Source organism: Chenopodium album, chromosome 24 (genome assembly GCF_948465745.1).
Source record: "Chenopodium album chromosome 24, dcCheAlbu1.1, whole genome shotgun sequence".
In the NCBI taxonomy this organism is placed as follows: domain Eukaryota; kingdom Viridiplantae; phylum Streptophyta; class Magnoliopsida; order Caryophyllales; family Amaranthaceae; genus Chenopodium; species Chenopodium album.
Window position 1 is genome coordinate 8,763,444 of NC_137857.1, and position 16,424 is coordinate 8,779,867.

The 16,424-nt window shown below is 32.4% G+C and overlaps 2 protein-coding genes across 2 annotated transcripts; both read left to right on the forward strand.

The window, feature by feature from the left end:
• The first annotated feature begins 203 nt into the window (after positions 1–203).
• On the forward strand, positions 204–2,886 carry LOC145611795 (uncharacterized). Its single transcript, XM_081667162.1, has 5 exons — positions 204–289; positions 1,343–1,511; positions 2,078–2,161; positions 2,244–2,447; positions 2,563–2,886. The coding sequence occupies exons 1-5, from the start codon at positions 224–226 to the stop codon at positions 2,649–2,651; spliced, it is 612 nt and encodes a 203-aa protein (XP_081523288.1). The 5' UTR covers positions 204–223; the 3' UTR covers positions 2,652–2,886.
• A 3,188-nt stretch (positions 2,887–6,074) lies between these two features.
• Positions 6,075–15,808, forward strand: LOC145611424 (uncharacterized). The gene is made up of 4 exons (XM_081666756.1): positions 6,075–6,232; positions 6,388–6,452; positions 14,232–14,588; positions 14,709–15,808. Exons 3-4 carry the CDS (start codon positions 14,232–14,234, stop codon positions 15,426–15,428), a joined length of 1,077 nt encoding a protein of 358 aa, XP_081522882.1. The 5' UTR covers positions 6,075–6,232; positions 6,388–6,452; the 3' UTR covers positions 15,429–15,808.
• Positions 15,809–16,424: the final 616 nt, after the last annotated feature.

Below are 16,424 nucleotides of genomic sequence, written 5' to 3' on the forward strand. Positions count from 1 at the left end.
TAGTTAAATATAAAACAGAAAAAGATAGTTGATTTACTAAAAAAAACCTACTAAAAATAGAAAAGAAGAATGTAATTTTGAAATACTAAAATAAAAAGGAAGAATATAATTTAGGGACGGAGGGAGTATGGAGTATCATGATCTATAGTACTCCAGCAGTATATAATACTAATTGCAATAAACACAACATCAAATATCAAACACACATTTCTATAATTTTATAATGGTGCTTACTATGTCAATGGCATCTTTGCTAACTCCATCTCCCACTTTTCCTCTTCCAAATAAGGTAATACTCTTATCTAAACTCATTAGTGATTATTATAATGTGCTAATTTTGTGTATATTTTTTTTATTTTTATTTTTGATGTTCCCTAATTGATGAATCCAAGTATCCAAATTTAAATACTTGCTTGCGATTCTGAAAAAAATTATAGATTAAAATTTGGATTTTCGAAAATTTCTTTTCAATTTTTATCTAGTTGCTGAAAAGCCATCAGCTTGAAATTGTAATTATAAGCCCCAATTGTTCCAATTAGGTATAATTGTTGGTTAGGGTTAATGATTGGGATAGTTTAATTTCTGGGTTTACTCCTGCTTATGAAATTTGTTGCGGAATTATATGCTAATGAGAACTTGAGAAGGTTATTCAAAAAATTCGAACAATTCAGTTTATCCAGGAATTAATTTCAAGAATTATTTGTTGTAATCTTACCTGTGATAGGTTTTTTGAGATATTATGCTTAGTACACTAAATTTGGCCCAACACCAAACTTTAAACCTTTATTTGCAAAACTTTAGATAATTAGTTCGAGTTTGGAAAACATCTTAGAAAGTTAGAAGTAAATGTATTATTCAATCACCTCTGTGTCTCCTCTTATCCCATATCAATTTACTCCAGCTAGCACGTCGAATTTCCGATTGTTTTTCCATGCTAAAAGTTGCCAATGCAAGTTTGGATTCTTAAGCTGAATTTGACTAGTATAGCTGGGCATTAATTCTTCGCAAATGTGCAATGATCAGAATAATCAAATTGATTGAAATGTGCAATGATGGGAAGTGTTAAATGATTAAATGATTGAAATGGTTTGGATTCTTAAGCTGAATTTGACTAGTATAGCTGGGTATTAATTCTTCGCAAATGTGCAATGATCAGAATAATCAAATTGATTGAAATGTGCAATGATGGGAAGTGTTAAATGATTAAAGGATTGTTGATGATTCTGGGAAAAACATTTTTAATTTGTGGACTTGTCTAGTGATGGTTCGGCTTTTCTTGATAAATTATTACTACCACTTGATTTATGTGTTTTTTTGCTTATCGTTGATTTCTCCATATCAGAGAATATATCACGGTGAGAAATATCCACTCACTATCTTATCAGTATCAATTTCAAGCCCATCTATCGTAAGAAGGGGTAGAGGCTTTGGGAAATGTTCAGTATCAAGAGCTACTTCCATTGAAAACGATGTTATTCAAAGGGATGCCCATGGGGTTGATAAAAAGGATGGTATGTCTTCCTACTAGCATGCACAGATAGTGGAATATATACACCAGAGTCCGGTAGGCATTGTCATGTCATTTACATAAGTATAAGCATGCAGGCACACGTCTGAAGAAGTGTAGGTTCAAATTTTATCATACACTACAATTCAAAATTGTGTTCTTTATCCTCTTCCTTCAGGATTTTATATTGGAAATTTACACAGTATACTAGTATAGTGAATACGACCATAGGTTTGAAGTTTGCGGTTAGTTATTCAGCAAAGTTCATGATATCTCTAGCCTGTTAAACCTTATTATAATGGGATTGTCGAGCTAGGTTTTCCTTTTCTTTTCCTTTTCCCCCCTTTGGGTGATGAGGAAGCGAATTGGCACTTTCCCTTAGAAAATCTCCTTTCTTTCAAAACATTGTTTGTCTATCAACAATTAATTTTCCTTTGCTTCAAACTGTGTCATAGTCAGATGAAGCGTTTTGTAAATCGAATCAAATTGCCTTTGGTTTGCTGTAGTTTCTTAAACAGTTTTCTTTTTCGGTGTTGCCTCATCTGTACTGAGTTGGAGCTATTGATACAGATTTTGGAGTAGTTGGTATGCACCATGTTGGCATTCTTTGTGAAAACCTTGAAAGATCACTTGATTTTTACCAGAACATACTAGGTACGTATATTGCTATATTTCCAAGGAATATTTTCATGTCTCATTTTCATTTCAATGCTTTAATACGCCCATATCTTGGCAGGTCTAGAGATAAATGAGGCTAGGCCACACGACAAGCTTCCCTATAGGGGTGCATGGCTGTGGGTTGGCTTGGAGATGATTCATTTGATGGAGCTTCCAAATCCTGACCCATCGACTGGGAGGCCTGAACATGGCGGCCGTGATCGTCATACTTGTATTGCTATTCGGGATTTGTCAAAGCTTAAGGATATCCTCGACCGAGCAGGTAGCTATATACTTTCTCTTTTGATTCAGGAATATGCCTAAATGATATTAAACTTTTAGCCTCTGCTGCGATCAAGGGAAACAATTTTACTGATTGTAAGTATTCAATCTGGCAGGTATACCATATACCCTCAGTCGATCTGGAAGACCTGCAATTTTCACTAGGGATCCAGATACTAATGCACTAGAATTCACGCAAGTCTAGTTGTGAATTATACATAATTTTCTGTTTTGATTACTTGATATACAGGTTGTAAATAAGTTAAACGATCAGTTGTATTTAGAATACCTGGGTTTTTAAGTTGATATACTAAACAGAACAACACTATAGCGACAGTACTCGTGTTTCAACTATTTCTGTTTAAGGTAGAGTTTAGATCAAGCTGGGTTTATCCCATCAAGTTGGCATAACTTTATAGAATTGGTGTTCATTTAAAACATTTTTCAACTTTTCAAGCATCAATAATGCCAACTTCTTGTATGCAGGATTGCAGGTACTCTGCAGTAATCAGGATTGTTTATTGTCACAATATAATTAGTCCAAAGTGCTTTATAAACTAATCCATTAATCTGGATTGATTTTTATATAAAAAAATTGGGTTAGACTTGAACCCAATTCTTTCAAAAACGGATTTTTGTACTAGAGTTTACTTGAGAGTGTTGAGTTACCAAAAAAAAAAAAAAAAAAAAAATTAAATTAAATAAAATTAAAAAAAAAAAAAAAAAATGCAAATGGCCCAAACTAAAGTAGGCCCAACTCATCAGCTCCCAACTTCAAATAGCCAACTTATCAATGGCATAATATTAAAACAGTAAAACAGACATCATGAATAACACGTGTCATTTTCTGGTATTATTTTATCTCTCCATATTTTTTTTTTAAATTTACTTTGTAAAAAAAAAAAAGTTCATTTCTGTATATAACTAGATGAAGCCCGTGCGATGCACGGTTCGATCTATTTTTTTTTAAAAAAATATTTTTCATATTTATGTAATTACATTTGTTATTTTATTAGTTGTACGTAATATATTATTTTCTCCGTATTTGTTTTAAAATATTAGATAAAATTCCTAATCTCAAAAGATAATATTTCGTATTTAATTAATGTAACCATTAAAATCTCATTGGTCAATTATGCTTATGTGGCACTTGAATTATTTATTGGATATAACTATAATTTATAATCCTACGTGGCACGTTAACTATTGAATAATCTCAATTTTAGTGGGTACTAGATGAAGCCCGTGCGATGCACGGGTTGATCTATTTTTTTTAAAAAAATATTTTTCATATTTATATGATTACATTTGTTATTTTATTAGTTGTACATAATATATATATATATATATATATCATTTTCTCCATATTTGTTTTAAAATTCCTAATCTCTAAAGATAAAAATATTAATCCTATGTGGCGCTCTAATAATTTTTTAAAAATTAAAATCCTACGTGGCGCTCTAAAATCTCGAGAAAAAACTCCCATATATATATATATATTAGATTAGTTGTACATAATATATCATTTTCTCCGTATTTGTTTTAAAATATTAGATAAAATTCCTAATCTCAAAAGATAGTATTTCGTATTTAATTAATGTAACCATTAAAATCTCATTGGTCAATAATGCTTATGTGGCACTTGAATTATTTATTGGATAAACTATAATTTATAATCCTACGTGGCACGTTAACTAATCGTATATTAGGTGGCATAATCCTATTGTAGCATTTTAAAAATATTAAGAGAAAAAACTCCCCTTTATATATATATATATTAGATTGTGATTCATTTCCTTTAAAAGAATATTCACCAAATCACATGATTGTAATTCACTTCCTAAAAAAATTATGCACATATTTTTCATATCTTTTATTGTATAAAATATTATTCTATTTCTTTTTTGAGGGGTATTTCTCCTGGTTCATCCTTTGGCTAATTCAGATTTGGGGCTCAGTTTTGAATACAAATTTAGATTCAAACTTTTTTTAATTTTATATAAAAATTTAAGGATTATCTTTTGATAGACTTTGAAACTAACATTATAAGTCGTGACAAAATTTTGTAAAACCCGTGCGTGGCTCGGGGCTTAATCTAGTCCTTAGTCTAAAGAAGAGTCCAAAGCATAGTCTTGGCCTCTTGGGAGAGACTCTAGTAATAGTGGCTATACTGATTAACACCAAGTTTGATATACGGTTATAACTTGTGGGAATGGTGATGAATCTATGTGTAAATTTGTGAAAAATAAAATGTGTATGCCATTACCAATGGTAACAATTGGTTATGTGTGAGGAGTGAGGGGATGGAGGGATGGTTAGTCCCTCCATCTCCCCCCCCCCCCTCCTGTGATGGGGGTTCGACTCCTCATAGCCCCTATTCTTGTGATAGGGTGGGGGCCCCTCCCTCGTAGGTTACCATTTTAAGAAAAAAAAAAAAAACAAAATAAAACAATTGGTAATGTGTGGTCATGTCTATACCCTCATTTTCTTTGTAAACTTTTGTTACCATCTATTACCATTTACATGATGGTATTGAGTGGTAATGAAAATTTATGAAGACATTCATATGTATGAGGTTGGAGACATAAAATATAGTGAACATAAAAAATAAAAAAAATAAAAATTTACCCATAAATTCATTACTATTCCCATGATTTATGTCAATGTCAAACACACATTTTAGAGGTGCTATTAGTTTGGTTATGAAGATTTAGGATCAAAAATACAAGTTTATTGGTGGAATTTCATTGACAATTTGACTTGGTAATGATCATATGATTTCCTTGTAACGTCAAAACTTTGAGAATAGAATGAGTCACATGTGATTTGGTGATTTATTTCATCAAACTAATAGCTCATTTAACCTAATCTAACATCAACTTGTACCCGATTTGACTTGATATCTAAGTCCCTAGATTTGATCTACGACCTAAACACAACTCGACATGTAATAGACACGACTTACAAACAACCCACCCAGGCACCCACTATCAACTAATTAACCTAACATTGATTTAACACAAGAAATAATTGATGACTTGTCATGGCTACTAATGGACCCAATTTCACCCAATTTGTTACAAGCTTACAAGTTACAACTTGATCTGTCACAAGACATGACCTACTACAACCTGACTTAGGGCCGTTCACTTCAGCTTAATTTCAGTTCTGTTCAGTTAAGCTCCAATCAGTTCAATTCAGTTCAGCTCCTAATTTCATCCTCTCATAAAATATTCATTTATGCTCTATTCAGTTCAATCTAGTTCAGCTCAATTTAGTAAATGTGAACATACCCTTATGTATATGATTTGGGGCCTGTTCTCATTGACTGAATATTTTATAAGAGAAGGAAATTAAGAACTGAACTGGATTGGACTGAAAATAATCGTATGAGAACAAGCCATTGATCCAAACAGCCAAATTTAATTACCATGACTAGAAAAAGTAGAAAATAACCAACTTAATGTGCTAATGAGTCGACACATAAGACCAAAACTGTCCCAATTGTGGGTCAACTTAATACCAATTAAGGATCCGAATTATCACCTTTTTTTGGAAGAAAATTAACATCACTTCCAAATTTAAAAGTGATTAAATAAAAATAAAATATAAAAATTAAGTTAAAAATTAAACCACCTACGAACTAACAGAGTCAAAGTAGGCAAATCCCAAATTCAGAAATTCTCTATTTTCTCTCTTTCTACGGTTTTGCCAAATCATATCATCGACCAAACTGCAAATTCGACTTTGCAAAATCGCTACAAATTTTGAATTCATCAACTGTAGGTTAGTTGATCTGATTTTTTTTTTTCCTTTTTTTTTTTCTGTTTTCAATTTCAATTTTTTGTTTGATTTTTTCTGTAATTTTCCTTTTTTTTTTCGAAAATTTCTTGCAACCTCTGTTTCTAACAGCATTAAATCATCCTTTATCTCTTTATTAGGTGAAAACGGTTTCTCCCTAGAAAAAAAATTGCATGAAAAAAGGCCAAGTATTGCGCTTTTCCAGGTCAGTTTTATAGTTCAATTGCTAATTAAATTAAAATTCTATTTTGTTATATTATTTTCCTTTTTTCTTAAAAAAATCGCATGAATTTATTGTGTGATGGGTTGTAGAAATGATCAATGTTTTGTGATTAATTGATTATTATTAGAAGTACTACCCTTTTGAAGGTTTAATGAATTTACTTGGTAATTGGTGTGGTTATTCAAGAAATTGTTCTGTTATTATAACTATGCTTTAGATGTTTAGTGAATCAGTGGGTGGATAATGTGGTAAAATAAGCTTGAATTTGGCCTCAACGAAATCGAAATTCAAGGGAAGTGTGTTAGACTAAGCAATTTGGGTTAAGATTAAGAATGTCTTACATGAGCTTATCTATATTTTATAAAATTTGATAGGTTTTCTATTTGATGCTTTGTTGGTACTAGGAGAAAGTTATAAGATTTGTGGTCATTCGGTTGGTTAGTTAAGTGAATACTTTGGTCCTTTCGATTTGATGTTGTATTGTTTACTAGTGCAAAAGTAAAATACGAAGAATTTCATATGTCATTAAGATTGGTTAGTTACGAATCCCCCGGTTCCATGAATTACTTAGTATATCATTAAGGTTAGTTACGAAGTACATAGTATCTCATTAAGGTTTGTTTGATTATTGCCTTCTATGTGAAGGTGCTACATTGAGTTATTGTCATACCTTTGTGTTTGGTTGGGTCCTTGGGTATGTGATGTTGGGGAATTGATTGATAGGGTCACAAAAATGGACAAATTTAACACTTTGAAGTGTGAACAAAATCACTATCTCAAAGTAATATTTTAACTCTAATTTACACACTAGGTATCACGAAATTACTAGGAGATACAACGAATACAATCACAACAGTGTGTGCAGTATGTTTGTGATCTAATATAATCAAAATTTTGGTAAATTATGATGATGGTAACTAGAAGCCTAAAGGTTTTCAAGGGTAAATAAAAATGGATTTTCTCTAAATGTGTGTTCATCATATGTGATTAACATATTTTTTATCAAGAGCAAAAAAACACCAAATAACATGAAAAAAACGGTCGCCCTACCGAGCATATGAATTAAATGAAATTTGTGACAAGAGTTACCTTGATTGTCTTGGGATTGACTAACATCGCCTTTCCCTCCCACCTTTAGTCTTTTTCTTGCTTAATATCTACTTCCAGATTGTATAATCCTTCTTAAAATGACCAATATTCCACAAACCCATCAAGCACGTGATTTTTGACCGTCACCACTTACATTAGGCTTTTTGCCCTTTTGTTTGTTTCAGTCATATCCCCTCTTCCTCTCATTGGACTTACCATCCTTCATCGGGTTAACGGTGGTAGAATTAGGATTTACCTCCTTTTGTTCTTCTTGAATTCGGATTAATCGATTCGAATGTGAGAACTTAATCCATCAAGATTAATATCATCTTTTTTGTTCTTTAGGGCATTTTTAAAGTCTTTCCCCGAGGAAAGTAATTTGTCTATTATAGAAGATACTGTAGAGGTCTCATCAATATTTATTTCATGTTGCCTAAGACTCCCTAAAATCCTTTGAACCTCATGATATTGATCCATGATCGGCCTACTATCAACAAACTTAAAATTGTTACATAAATTAACAAGGAATTTCTTGCTAAATGCATCATCGACCATATATTTAGACTTCAAGTCATCCCACAGCATATTAGAGAAATCATGAAACAAATAATATCAAACAACTCATTTGACATACAATTAAGGATGTGCCACCAACAAATGTAGTCATCATTCTCCCACTTGTTCCGTTTCCTAGTAGCCTCCAATGTCTCGTTTTCCTCCTCTGTTGGCTTCGAGAATATGAGGAGAAGGAGAAGGAGAAGATTGAGAACATATGTCATTACAAGTGATGTCAATAGAAAGTGTATCTTTTTGTGCCATCTTTGAATATCTAATCCTTTAAACTTGTCGAATTTGTCGTATTTGAGTGTGAAAGAATTGACATCAAATTTTCAAAAAGTGGACAAGTTTAAAGGAGTATATTTTTGAAGATGGATGTTTTTGTTGACAATTTGACATCACTTGTTGTGGCATATGTTCTCACATTCCTGAAGAGGAGGAAAACGAGACCTTGGAGGCTACTAGGAAAAAGAACAAGTGGGAGAATAATGACTACATTTGTCGTGGGCACATCCTTAATTGTATGTCAAATGAGTTGTTTGATATTATTTGTTTCATGATTCGCTAAAATGCTTTGGGATGACTTATAGTCTAAATATATGGCCAAGGATGCATCTAGTAAGAAATTCCTTGTTAGTGAATTTAACAATTTAAGTTTGTTGATAGTATGCCACTCTGGAACAATATCATGAGGTTCAAAGGATTTTAGGTTGTCTTGTGCAACATGAAATTAATCTTGACGAGACCTTTATAGTATCTTCTATAATAGACAAATTACCATCCTCTTAGAAAGACTTTAGGAATGCCTTAAAGCATAGAAATGATGATATTAATCTTGATGGATTATGTTCCCACATTCGAATTAATGAAGAAATTCGAATTCAAGAAGGACAAAAGGAGGTAAATCTTACTTCTACTACCGTTAACATGGTGGAGGATGGTAAGTCCAATGAGAAGAAAAGGGGATATAACTCATATAAACAAAAAAGGAAAAAGCCTAAATTAAGTGGTGATAGTCAAATATCATGTGCTTCTTAGGTTTGTGGAAAATCCAATCATTTTAAGAAGGATCCTACAATCTGGAAGAAGAAATTGAGCAAGAAAAAGACTCAAAGTGGGAAAGACAATAATAGCCAATCCCAAGGTAACTCTTGTGCACAAATTTCATTTAATTCATTTATGGAGTATGTGTGTATGATTTCGTAAATCAATTGTGTACTAGCTAGTACATTGATTCATGAGCATTGAGGCATGTATGCAAAGATAGATCATTGTACAAGACTTTCATGGAGGTTGATGATGGAGAGATTCTCTATATGGGCAATGACTCTACAGCTAAGGTGCTAAGCAAGGGACAAGTTTAGTTTTTAGTTTAGCCAAATCTCTTAATTTCACATTCCTTATCTATAACAATAATTTTCTGAAACAAACCTCAAAAAAAGATTTAAACATGAGACAAGAAAGCAAACCTTAAAATATTACTTGACATAGTGTTGTGCCAATGCACCATATGTTGGAGAATTAAATCATCATTTGACATAAAATACAACTTTTTATAATTAACATGACCAAGTCTTAAATGCCATAGTGAGAAATTGTCATTAACAACATACACAGTATCTTTAAAAGCATTACAAATACTTAATTTAAACATAACATCACACATATTTCCAAGTCTTACAAATTGACCAGAACATAGGTGAAATTTAGTGTCCGGTGCTTTCTTGAATCGTTTAGGATTTTAAATGGTGTTTGAGTCGAATAAGTTTAATTTGTCTAAAGGTGGTCAGTTTCACAATTTGTAAGACTTGGATATTTGTGTGATGTTATGTTTAAATTAAGTATTTGTAATGCTTTTAAAGATACTGTGTATGTTGTTAATGACAACTCTTCACTATGGCTTTAAGACTTGGTCATGTTAATTATAAAAAGTTGTATTTTATGTCAAATGATGATTTAGGTCCCCAACATATGGTGCATTGGCACAACACTATGTCAAGTAATATTTTAAGGTTTGCTTTCTTGTCTCGGGATTTAAATCTTTTTTTGAGGTTTGTTTCAGAAATTATTGCTGTAGATAAGGAATGTACACCTGACTCAATTGATAGCTCTATATGTGAGGATTTTCTTAGTTTTTTCTGTTTCCTTCCATCTTTTTTTTTGGTTGTTGTTGTTGTTGTTGTTGTTGTTGTTTTTGTTGTTGTTGTTGTTGTTTCCTTTGTGTTTTGTAATTTAGTGTTTTTGCGCTGAAGTGTGTGTATCTCCAATATCAGATCTAATTTTAGAAAAGATTGTTGTAATCAGGCTTTCTTATGAACTATTAAGGCACTGATTTAACATAAAAACGAATGGCAGAAAAAGAAAACTATATGGAGTAGCCACTGAGTAGGATGTTTGAAGCAAGTTGTTAGTTGTCAATCAAATTCCATAGTCTTGAATTTTTTTTAACCAAAAGTTGCAAAGTCATTTCTAGTTTGTGATGACATGGCCCTAGATTGTTGTGATTTTCTTTTTCTAGTTAGGACAAAATTATTTGAAACTAAGTGTATTCGATTATTCTAGCTCATCATCTTAGTTTTGGTTTCTTCTAATATTGCCTTAGGTTGTGCTCTCTTCACTTGAAATTCACTTATCTTATCTTAGTGGCCTTGAACATATCTTATTACTCATAAAACTTTTTGGCTCTTATTTTATCTAAACTTATTAACTCTTGTTTGAACTTATTAGCCCTTGTCTTATCGTCTATCGTATTATTCTCTTTTTGGGCATTATTAGACCTTATTGGAACATATTAGCTCTTGCCTTATCTTAGCTTATTTGAACTTATCAACCATTATACCTTCCCTTGCCCCCCTAATATTGCAACAAGGGAGGTGTGTATTGACATTAAGATGAGGAGAGAGATAGAGAGAAACAAAGACATAGACCCATTTGATGAGGAAAAAGGCTAAAGGCGCCCAGGCATTTCAGAGTTCCATGCACTTAAGGAGCGCCTTACTAGCATGTAATAAACAATAAATTTTTTTTTTGAAAAAAATCTTTGTGTGCCTCTAGGGTGTGCCTTAGTACGCCTGTGCAACTTAGCTGTGGATCATCAAAACCGCCTCGCCCAGATCACAAAAGACGCATGACCCCTAACTCCTAGGTGTGTCTTTTCAGATTCTAGTTGTAATATTTGCGTAACATCCTAGAATAGTAATTGTTGCAATATTAGGGGAACGGAGGAAGTATTTATCTTATTTTAAGTTATTAGCCTTATTATATGCTGAAATTATTATCACTTATCTTATTATATCTTATCTTATCTAAACTTAAGAGACTTGAAATAAGTGAAAATAAGGTTAGGAGAGCATAATCTTAATACCTCTATTTTCCTTGTGCCTAAAATTGAAATTTTCTTACAAGATCTCAGAGTATCTTCTTATTGGTTAGTAAAATATTGGCACGTGTGTGACGTAAAACATACTTGCCAAGTTGCAATTTTGAGTAAGAAGATTAAACTTTTAATGCTTGTCTGATGAAGTAGTTTATTAAGTTCGCTAAATAAATTGTTAAGCTGTTATGCGTGTAGTGATCAAATAGTTAATGCTTAGGCTACTAAAATCATGCTTTTATTGTCGGGATTTGATACTAAAAATATGAGATTCTAGAATCATAATAGAAGTCTATGCATAAAGATCCAAGTGTGATTTTTTTACTTGCTCCACACTACATCAGATCTTGTTAGATTGAATGTTGAAGATAAATATTCTCCTCACCCTCACTTAAAGAGGTGCATGGTTTTTGGGATACTTTTGGTTTTAATGGTTTATGATGTATCCCATTAAGCAGGATTTTGATTTCTTTTTAAGCTCAACTATCCATTATAGAAGTGTGGATGTAATGGTCCCAAACCCATTAGTCTATCTTGATTTGACCAAACATCCTGTGTGTCTATACGTTTAATTATTATTCTGTACTTAGAAGTAAGCCCAATATCTTAATTGGTATTAGCTGAATTTTATAATTACCCCAAACAATCGAGTAAAATCTATTATATGAGTACTGGATACATGATTGTAGGACATCTCCAACTTTTATAGCAGGTGTGCTATATATATAGTGTGCACTGAGGTGGATATATTACTCCGGGCTAAGTCTAGTCTTTGGTATCATACTTTAGAATTTTAGAGTAGTTTGGGAGTGTTTGGACTTTGATTAATTTCCTGCAAGGAATTTAGGAGCTAGGTGTAAGTAGTGGCTTCATCCTTTGTTTCTAGTTAGTCCTGGAATCAAGTATTGATAAGAAGCATCTATGTAAATGAAAAAAAAAAGAAGGAATAAATAAATTTAAAGTGCATGGATGCTCCTTGGTTGAAATTATGTAAATTTATTGAGTTTTGTTAGGTAATACTCCTGCTGTTCCAAAATAAATGCATTACTTGCTTTATTTGTCTATTTCAAAATACATGTATTATTACTAAATTGGGTAACTTCAAGTCTTCAACCATTTGTTTTCAATTGTTTCTCTCTTTCCATTTTTTTTTTTTTTTTGGACAGAATTCTCTCTCTTTCTATAATCCCTACTTATTACTTAATATTGTATAAATTCTTTCTCAAGGTCGTCACTTAAATTACTATATAAAATAATTGACACTCTCTCACATTCTCTCTTTCATAGTCATCATTTTTTTTTATTAAAATAAATAAGCTCCACTTTACCACTTATACAATATAATATTATTACAAATAAACTCTTCTAAAACTCTTTGCAGTCCCAAATAATTCCATCCCTTATTTTTCACGTATTGTTGGTTAGCAAGTCCCAATTTTTGTTCAACCAATATGTAAAGTAGCTTGATTTGTTGTTTTATGGATTGTTTAGTAGGTTGTAATAAAAGTTGAGAAAATGATTTTGTATGTAGATGTAATCCCATGCCAATGCCCATGTTAATGGTACTTACCCCATAATATTTTTCATCATGAATTTTCATTACTATTGATAACCAATTACCACTTGGGACGTGGTATTTGGTGTTAATAACATTTTATGAAGAAGCATGTAAGGGATGATCCCAATTTTTGTTCAACCAATATGTAAAGTAGCTTGATTTGTTGTTTTATGGATTGTTTAGTAGGTTGTAATAAAAGTTGAGAAAATGATTTTGTATGTAGATGTAATCCCATGCCAATGCCCATGTTAATGGTACTTACCCCATAATATTTTTCATCATGAATTTTCATTACTATTGATAACCAATTACCACTTGGGACGTGGTATTTGGTGTTAATAACATTTTATGAAGAAGCATGTAAGGGATGAGATTGCATTACCAAGAACATTGACATGATACTTTCTTTCATACTCACATTTAAAAAGTTTATTGCCACCTACCAAAACCATATGCCCATGAGGGTAATACTTGAGTAGAATGATGTGTGTGTGTGTGTGTGTGTGTGTTTTTTTTTTTTCAATAGAGGGCATGAATGGATTCCACCAAATATCTAGATTTTGTTATTCATGTTTGCTAAGTGTTTTTGCTTCATAATTGCATTCTTGTGGTATATTGGAGCTTTCCTTACTTCTATTGTTGCTTTAGTAACTTTCTCATCTGACTTTTAAAAGCTACTCCCTATGTCCCCATTTGTTATTTACGTTTTCATTTTGGGTATTCCTATTTATTCTTTACATTTAAGATTTTTCTATTTTAAGACATAAAATTTGGACAAGTTTACCCTTGCTTTATTTTTTAATATCCCATGTTGTCCTCAATTTTGCATGTGATAGTGTACTTTTTTCCAATTTTATAGTGGATGAAGTACTAATTTCAATGTTAATTATTACTTTCGCTCTGCTCTTCAACCTTTTCTTTTTCATTCTTTGGTAGTAATAGTCCCTTTTACCATCTCCCGATGAATTACGATGACAAAAATGATTGAATGTACTCACTTTATCAATTTTCCTAAATAACCGCACATAATTTTAAACGTAAAGAACAAAAGGGAACGGAGGGAGTAGTAACTTATACCATAAAAAAATTATGTGGCCGTGTGATAGATTACATGTGATTTTTGTTTTTGTTTTTTTTAAAGAAAGGACATGTTAAATGTGTTTTGTATCTTATCTAAACTTAGATGGCATCGAAGAAGAAAAGAGACAATGAAGTTGGGGGCAAAGATTTGAGTCGGGCTAATTGGTCCAAAGAAAATTTACACCTATTTTGTGATTTGTGTATCAAATATGCTGAAAGAGGAAAGGGAAAACATGGTGCTATGATGTGTCGAAGAATGCCATGGAAAACACTCGAGGTAGAGTTTCGAAAAAGGACAAACTTAGCCTACGATAGAAACAAACTTAAAAACAAGTGGGATTGGATGAGAAGTAGATGGAGCCTTTGGAAAGCATTGAAAGGAGAAGAAATGGGTTTGGACTGGGATCATGAAAAAGGAACTATAACTGCTAGTGAGGATTGGTGGAAGAAAAAGATTGAGGTTAGTTCCTTTACCATTACTTATTTAATTTCATCACTTCAATTTTAGAAAATTGGTGAAATAAGTTTAATTTAGCTCCTAGTAGAAAAAAAGTTTGATTCCATTAACCTTTCTTTATAGGAAAATATGCATTTCAGAGCATTTAAAGATGAAGGGATTGAACCCGAACTTGAAAACAAGATGGAACAACTATTTGGAGTTTCAGTTGATCAAGGATTGTATAGTCATACTCCGGTCATCGATTGTTCACAAGGTGTTCAATGTGAAAAGGAAGCAGTTTCTATCCCTTCACCCCCAAGTTTGAATGTCGGTGATGCACCATACAACTGTGATGATGAAATAAGTGAGAATACTGCTTTTAACTGCAGCCTAGATGATATGGAACAACAAGAGCCTCATAATGACCATACCCCAATTCCTTCTCCAACTCCCCTTCAATGTAGAGGACAGGGAAGTGGAAGTGGTAGCAAAAGAGCTTTCGAGAATGGTGCTTCAGAAAGTCTTAAGAGCTGTAGGACTGAACTTGCCACAGCAGTAGGTGCTAGAATGCTGATGGAGAAGCTTGATTCTATGGGGAAAGCTGTTACTGATAGGAATATCAAAGTTATGGAGTTAATGACTCTTGAAGCACGTAAGTTGGTTGATTCTTCTCATACACTCGTTGAATCTCTAGCAAAGATAGTGTCTATGCCCGGGTTAGTCCCTGGTAGCCCTGAATTCTGTTTTGCATGCACCTTAATTGAGGATCCTCAAAAGAGGACAATTCTTCATGGCATACCGGATGACTACTCAAGACTTCAATGGATAAAGTTCTTATACGAGGAGCATAGGAATAAATAAAAATCCAACCAAATTTATTTGACTTAATAATTAGTTCTTTTCTTATATATAGTTAGTATAGTCAATTGTTAAACTGATTCATGAAGATTGAAGTCATGGATTCATTGTTCGCCGCTCACTTAAGAGCTGTGGTAATTTTGATTACAGTTAGCTTGTCCAAATTATAGATTGTAAATCAGAAGTAGAAGATGACTATCAGTTGTGTTAATACAACTTTATGATTGTTGCGAGTATATAGTATAGTTTGGCTGTCAAATGTTCTCTTAAGATTCTGATGTAGGGTAATTTCATGCCTACTGTATTGTGTGTAATCATGTTTGAAGAGCAATGAAGTCCTTTGTAGGCACCGAGATGACAATGAATTTTCGGACTTGGTTGTTTGTGCATTGAGTTATACGAGTACGTCTTATTTATATGTCATTTTACACTAGAGAAATTTTAGTTACTGTATTAGCTATGTTTTACCAAACTTAGTTTATAAATTTTGAACTGATCAAATTGGTTAACTATACAACTAATGCAATCATGCCTTGTACTAGGGGGTTGAAAAGAAAGCGCCATTATTTTTGATTTTTTTTTTAATCTGAGGGATGGTTTCCTCGTATAATTTAGATGATTCAACACCGTTAAAACGCAACTATTAGTGGTCAGGTAAACATAAACCCTACTTAGAGTACTTACAGTCTATGATAGTCTGAATTCTTAAACTGTTTGTATGATAAAATGATGCAACCTTTGAAGTTAGACATAACTAGTTACTCTCTGCAAATGCTTTCTTTTCATAGTGCAAAGACTTAGCATAACAAAAAAAATCGAAGCATAAGTCAAGTGATTGCTTCAAACTCGTTCAATACTTGTAAATGTACAAAGTATGTATATACACTCATTAAAAGTTCTGTAAGAAGAGCAGCTGGACATGGAGATTTTTCTCCGAATTATGTGATACAACTACTATTGCGGTTCAACCAGCTACTCGTATATACATTAAGGTATGTA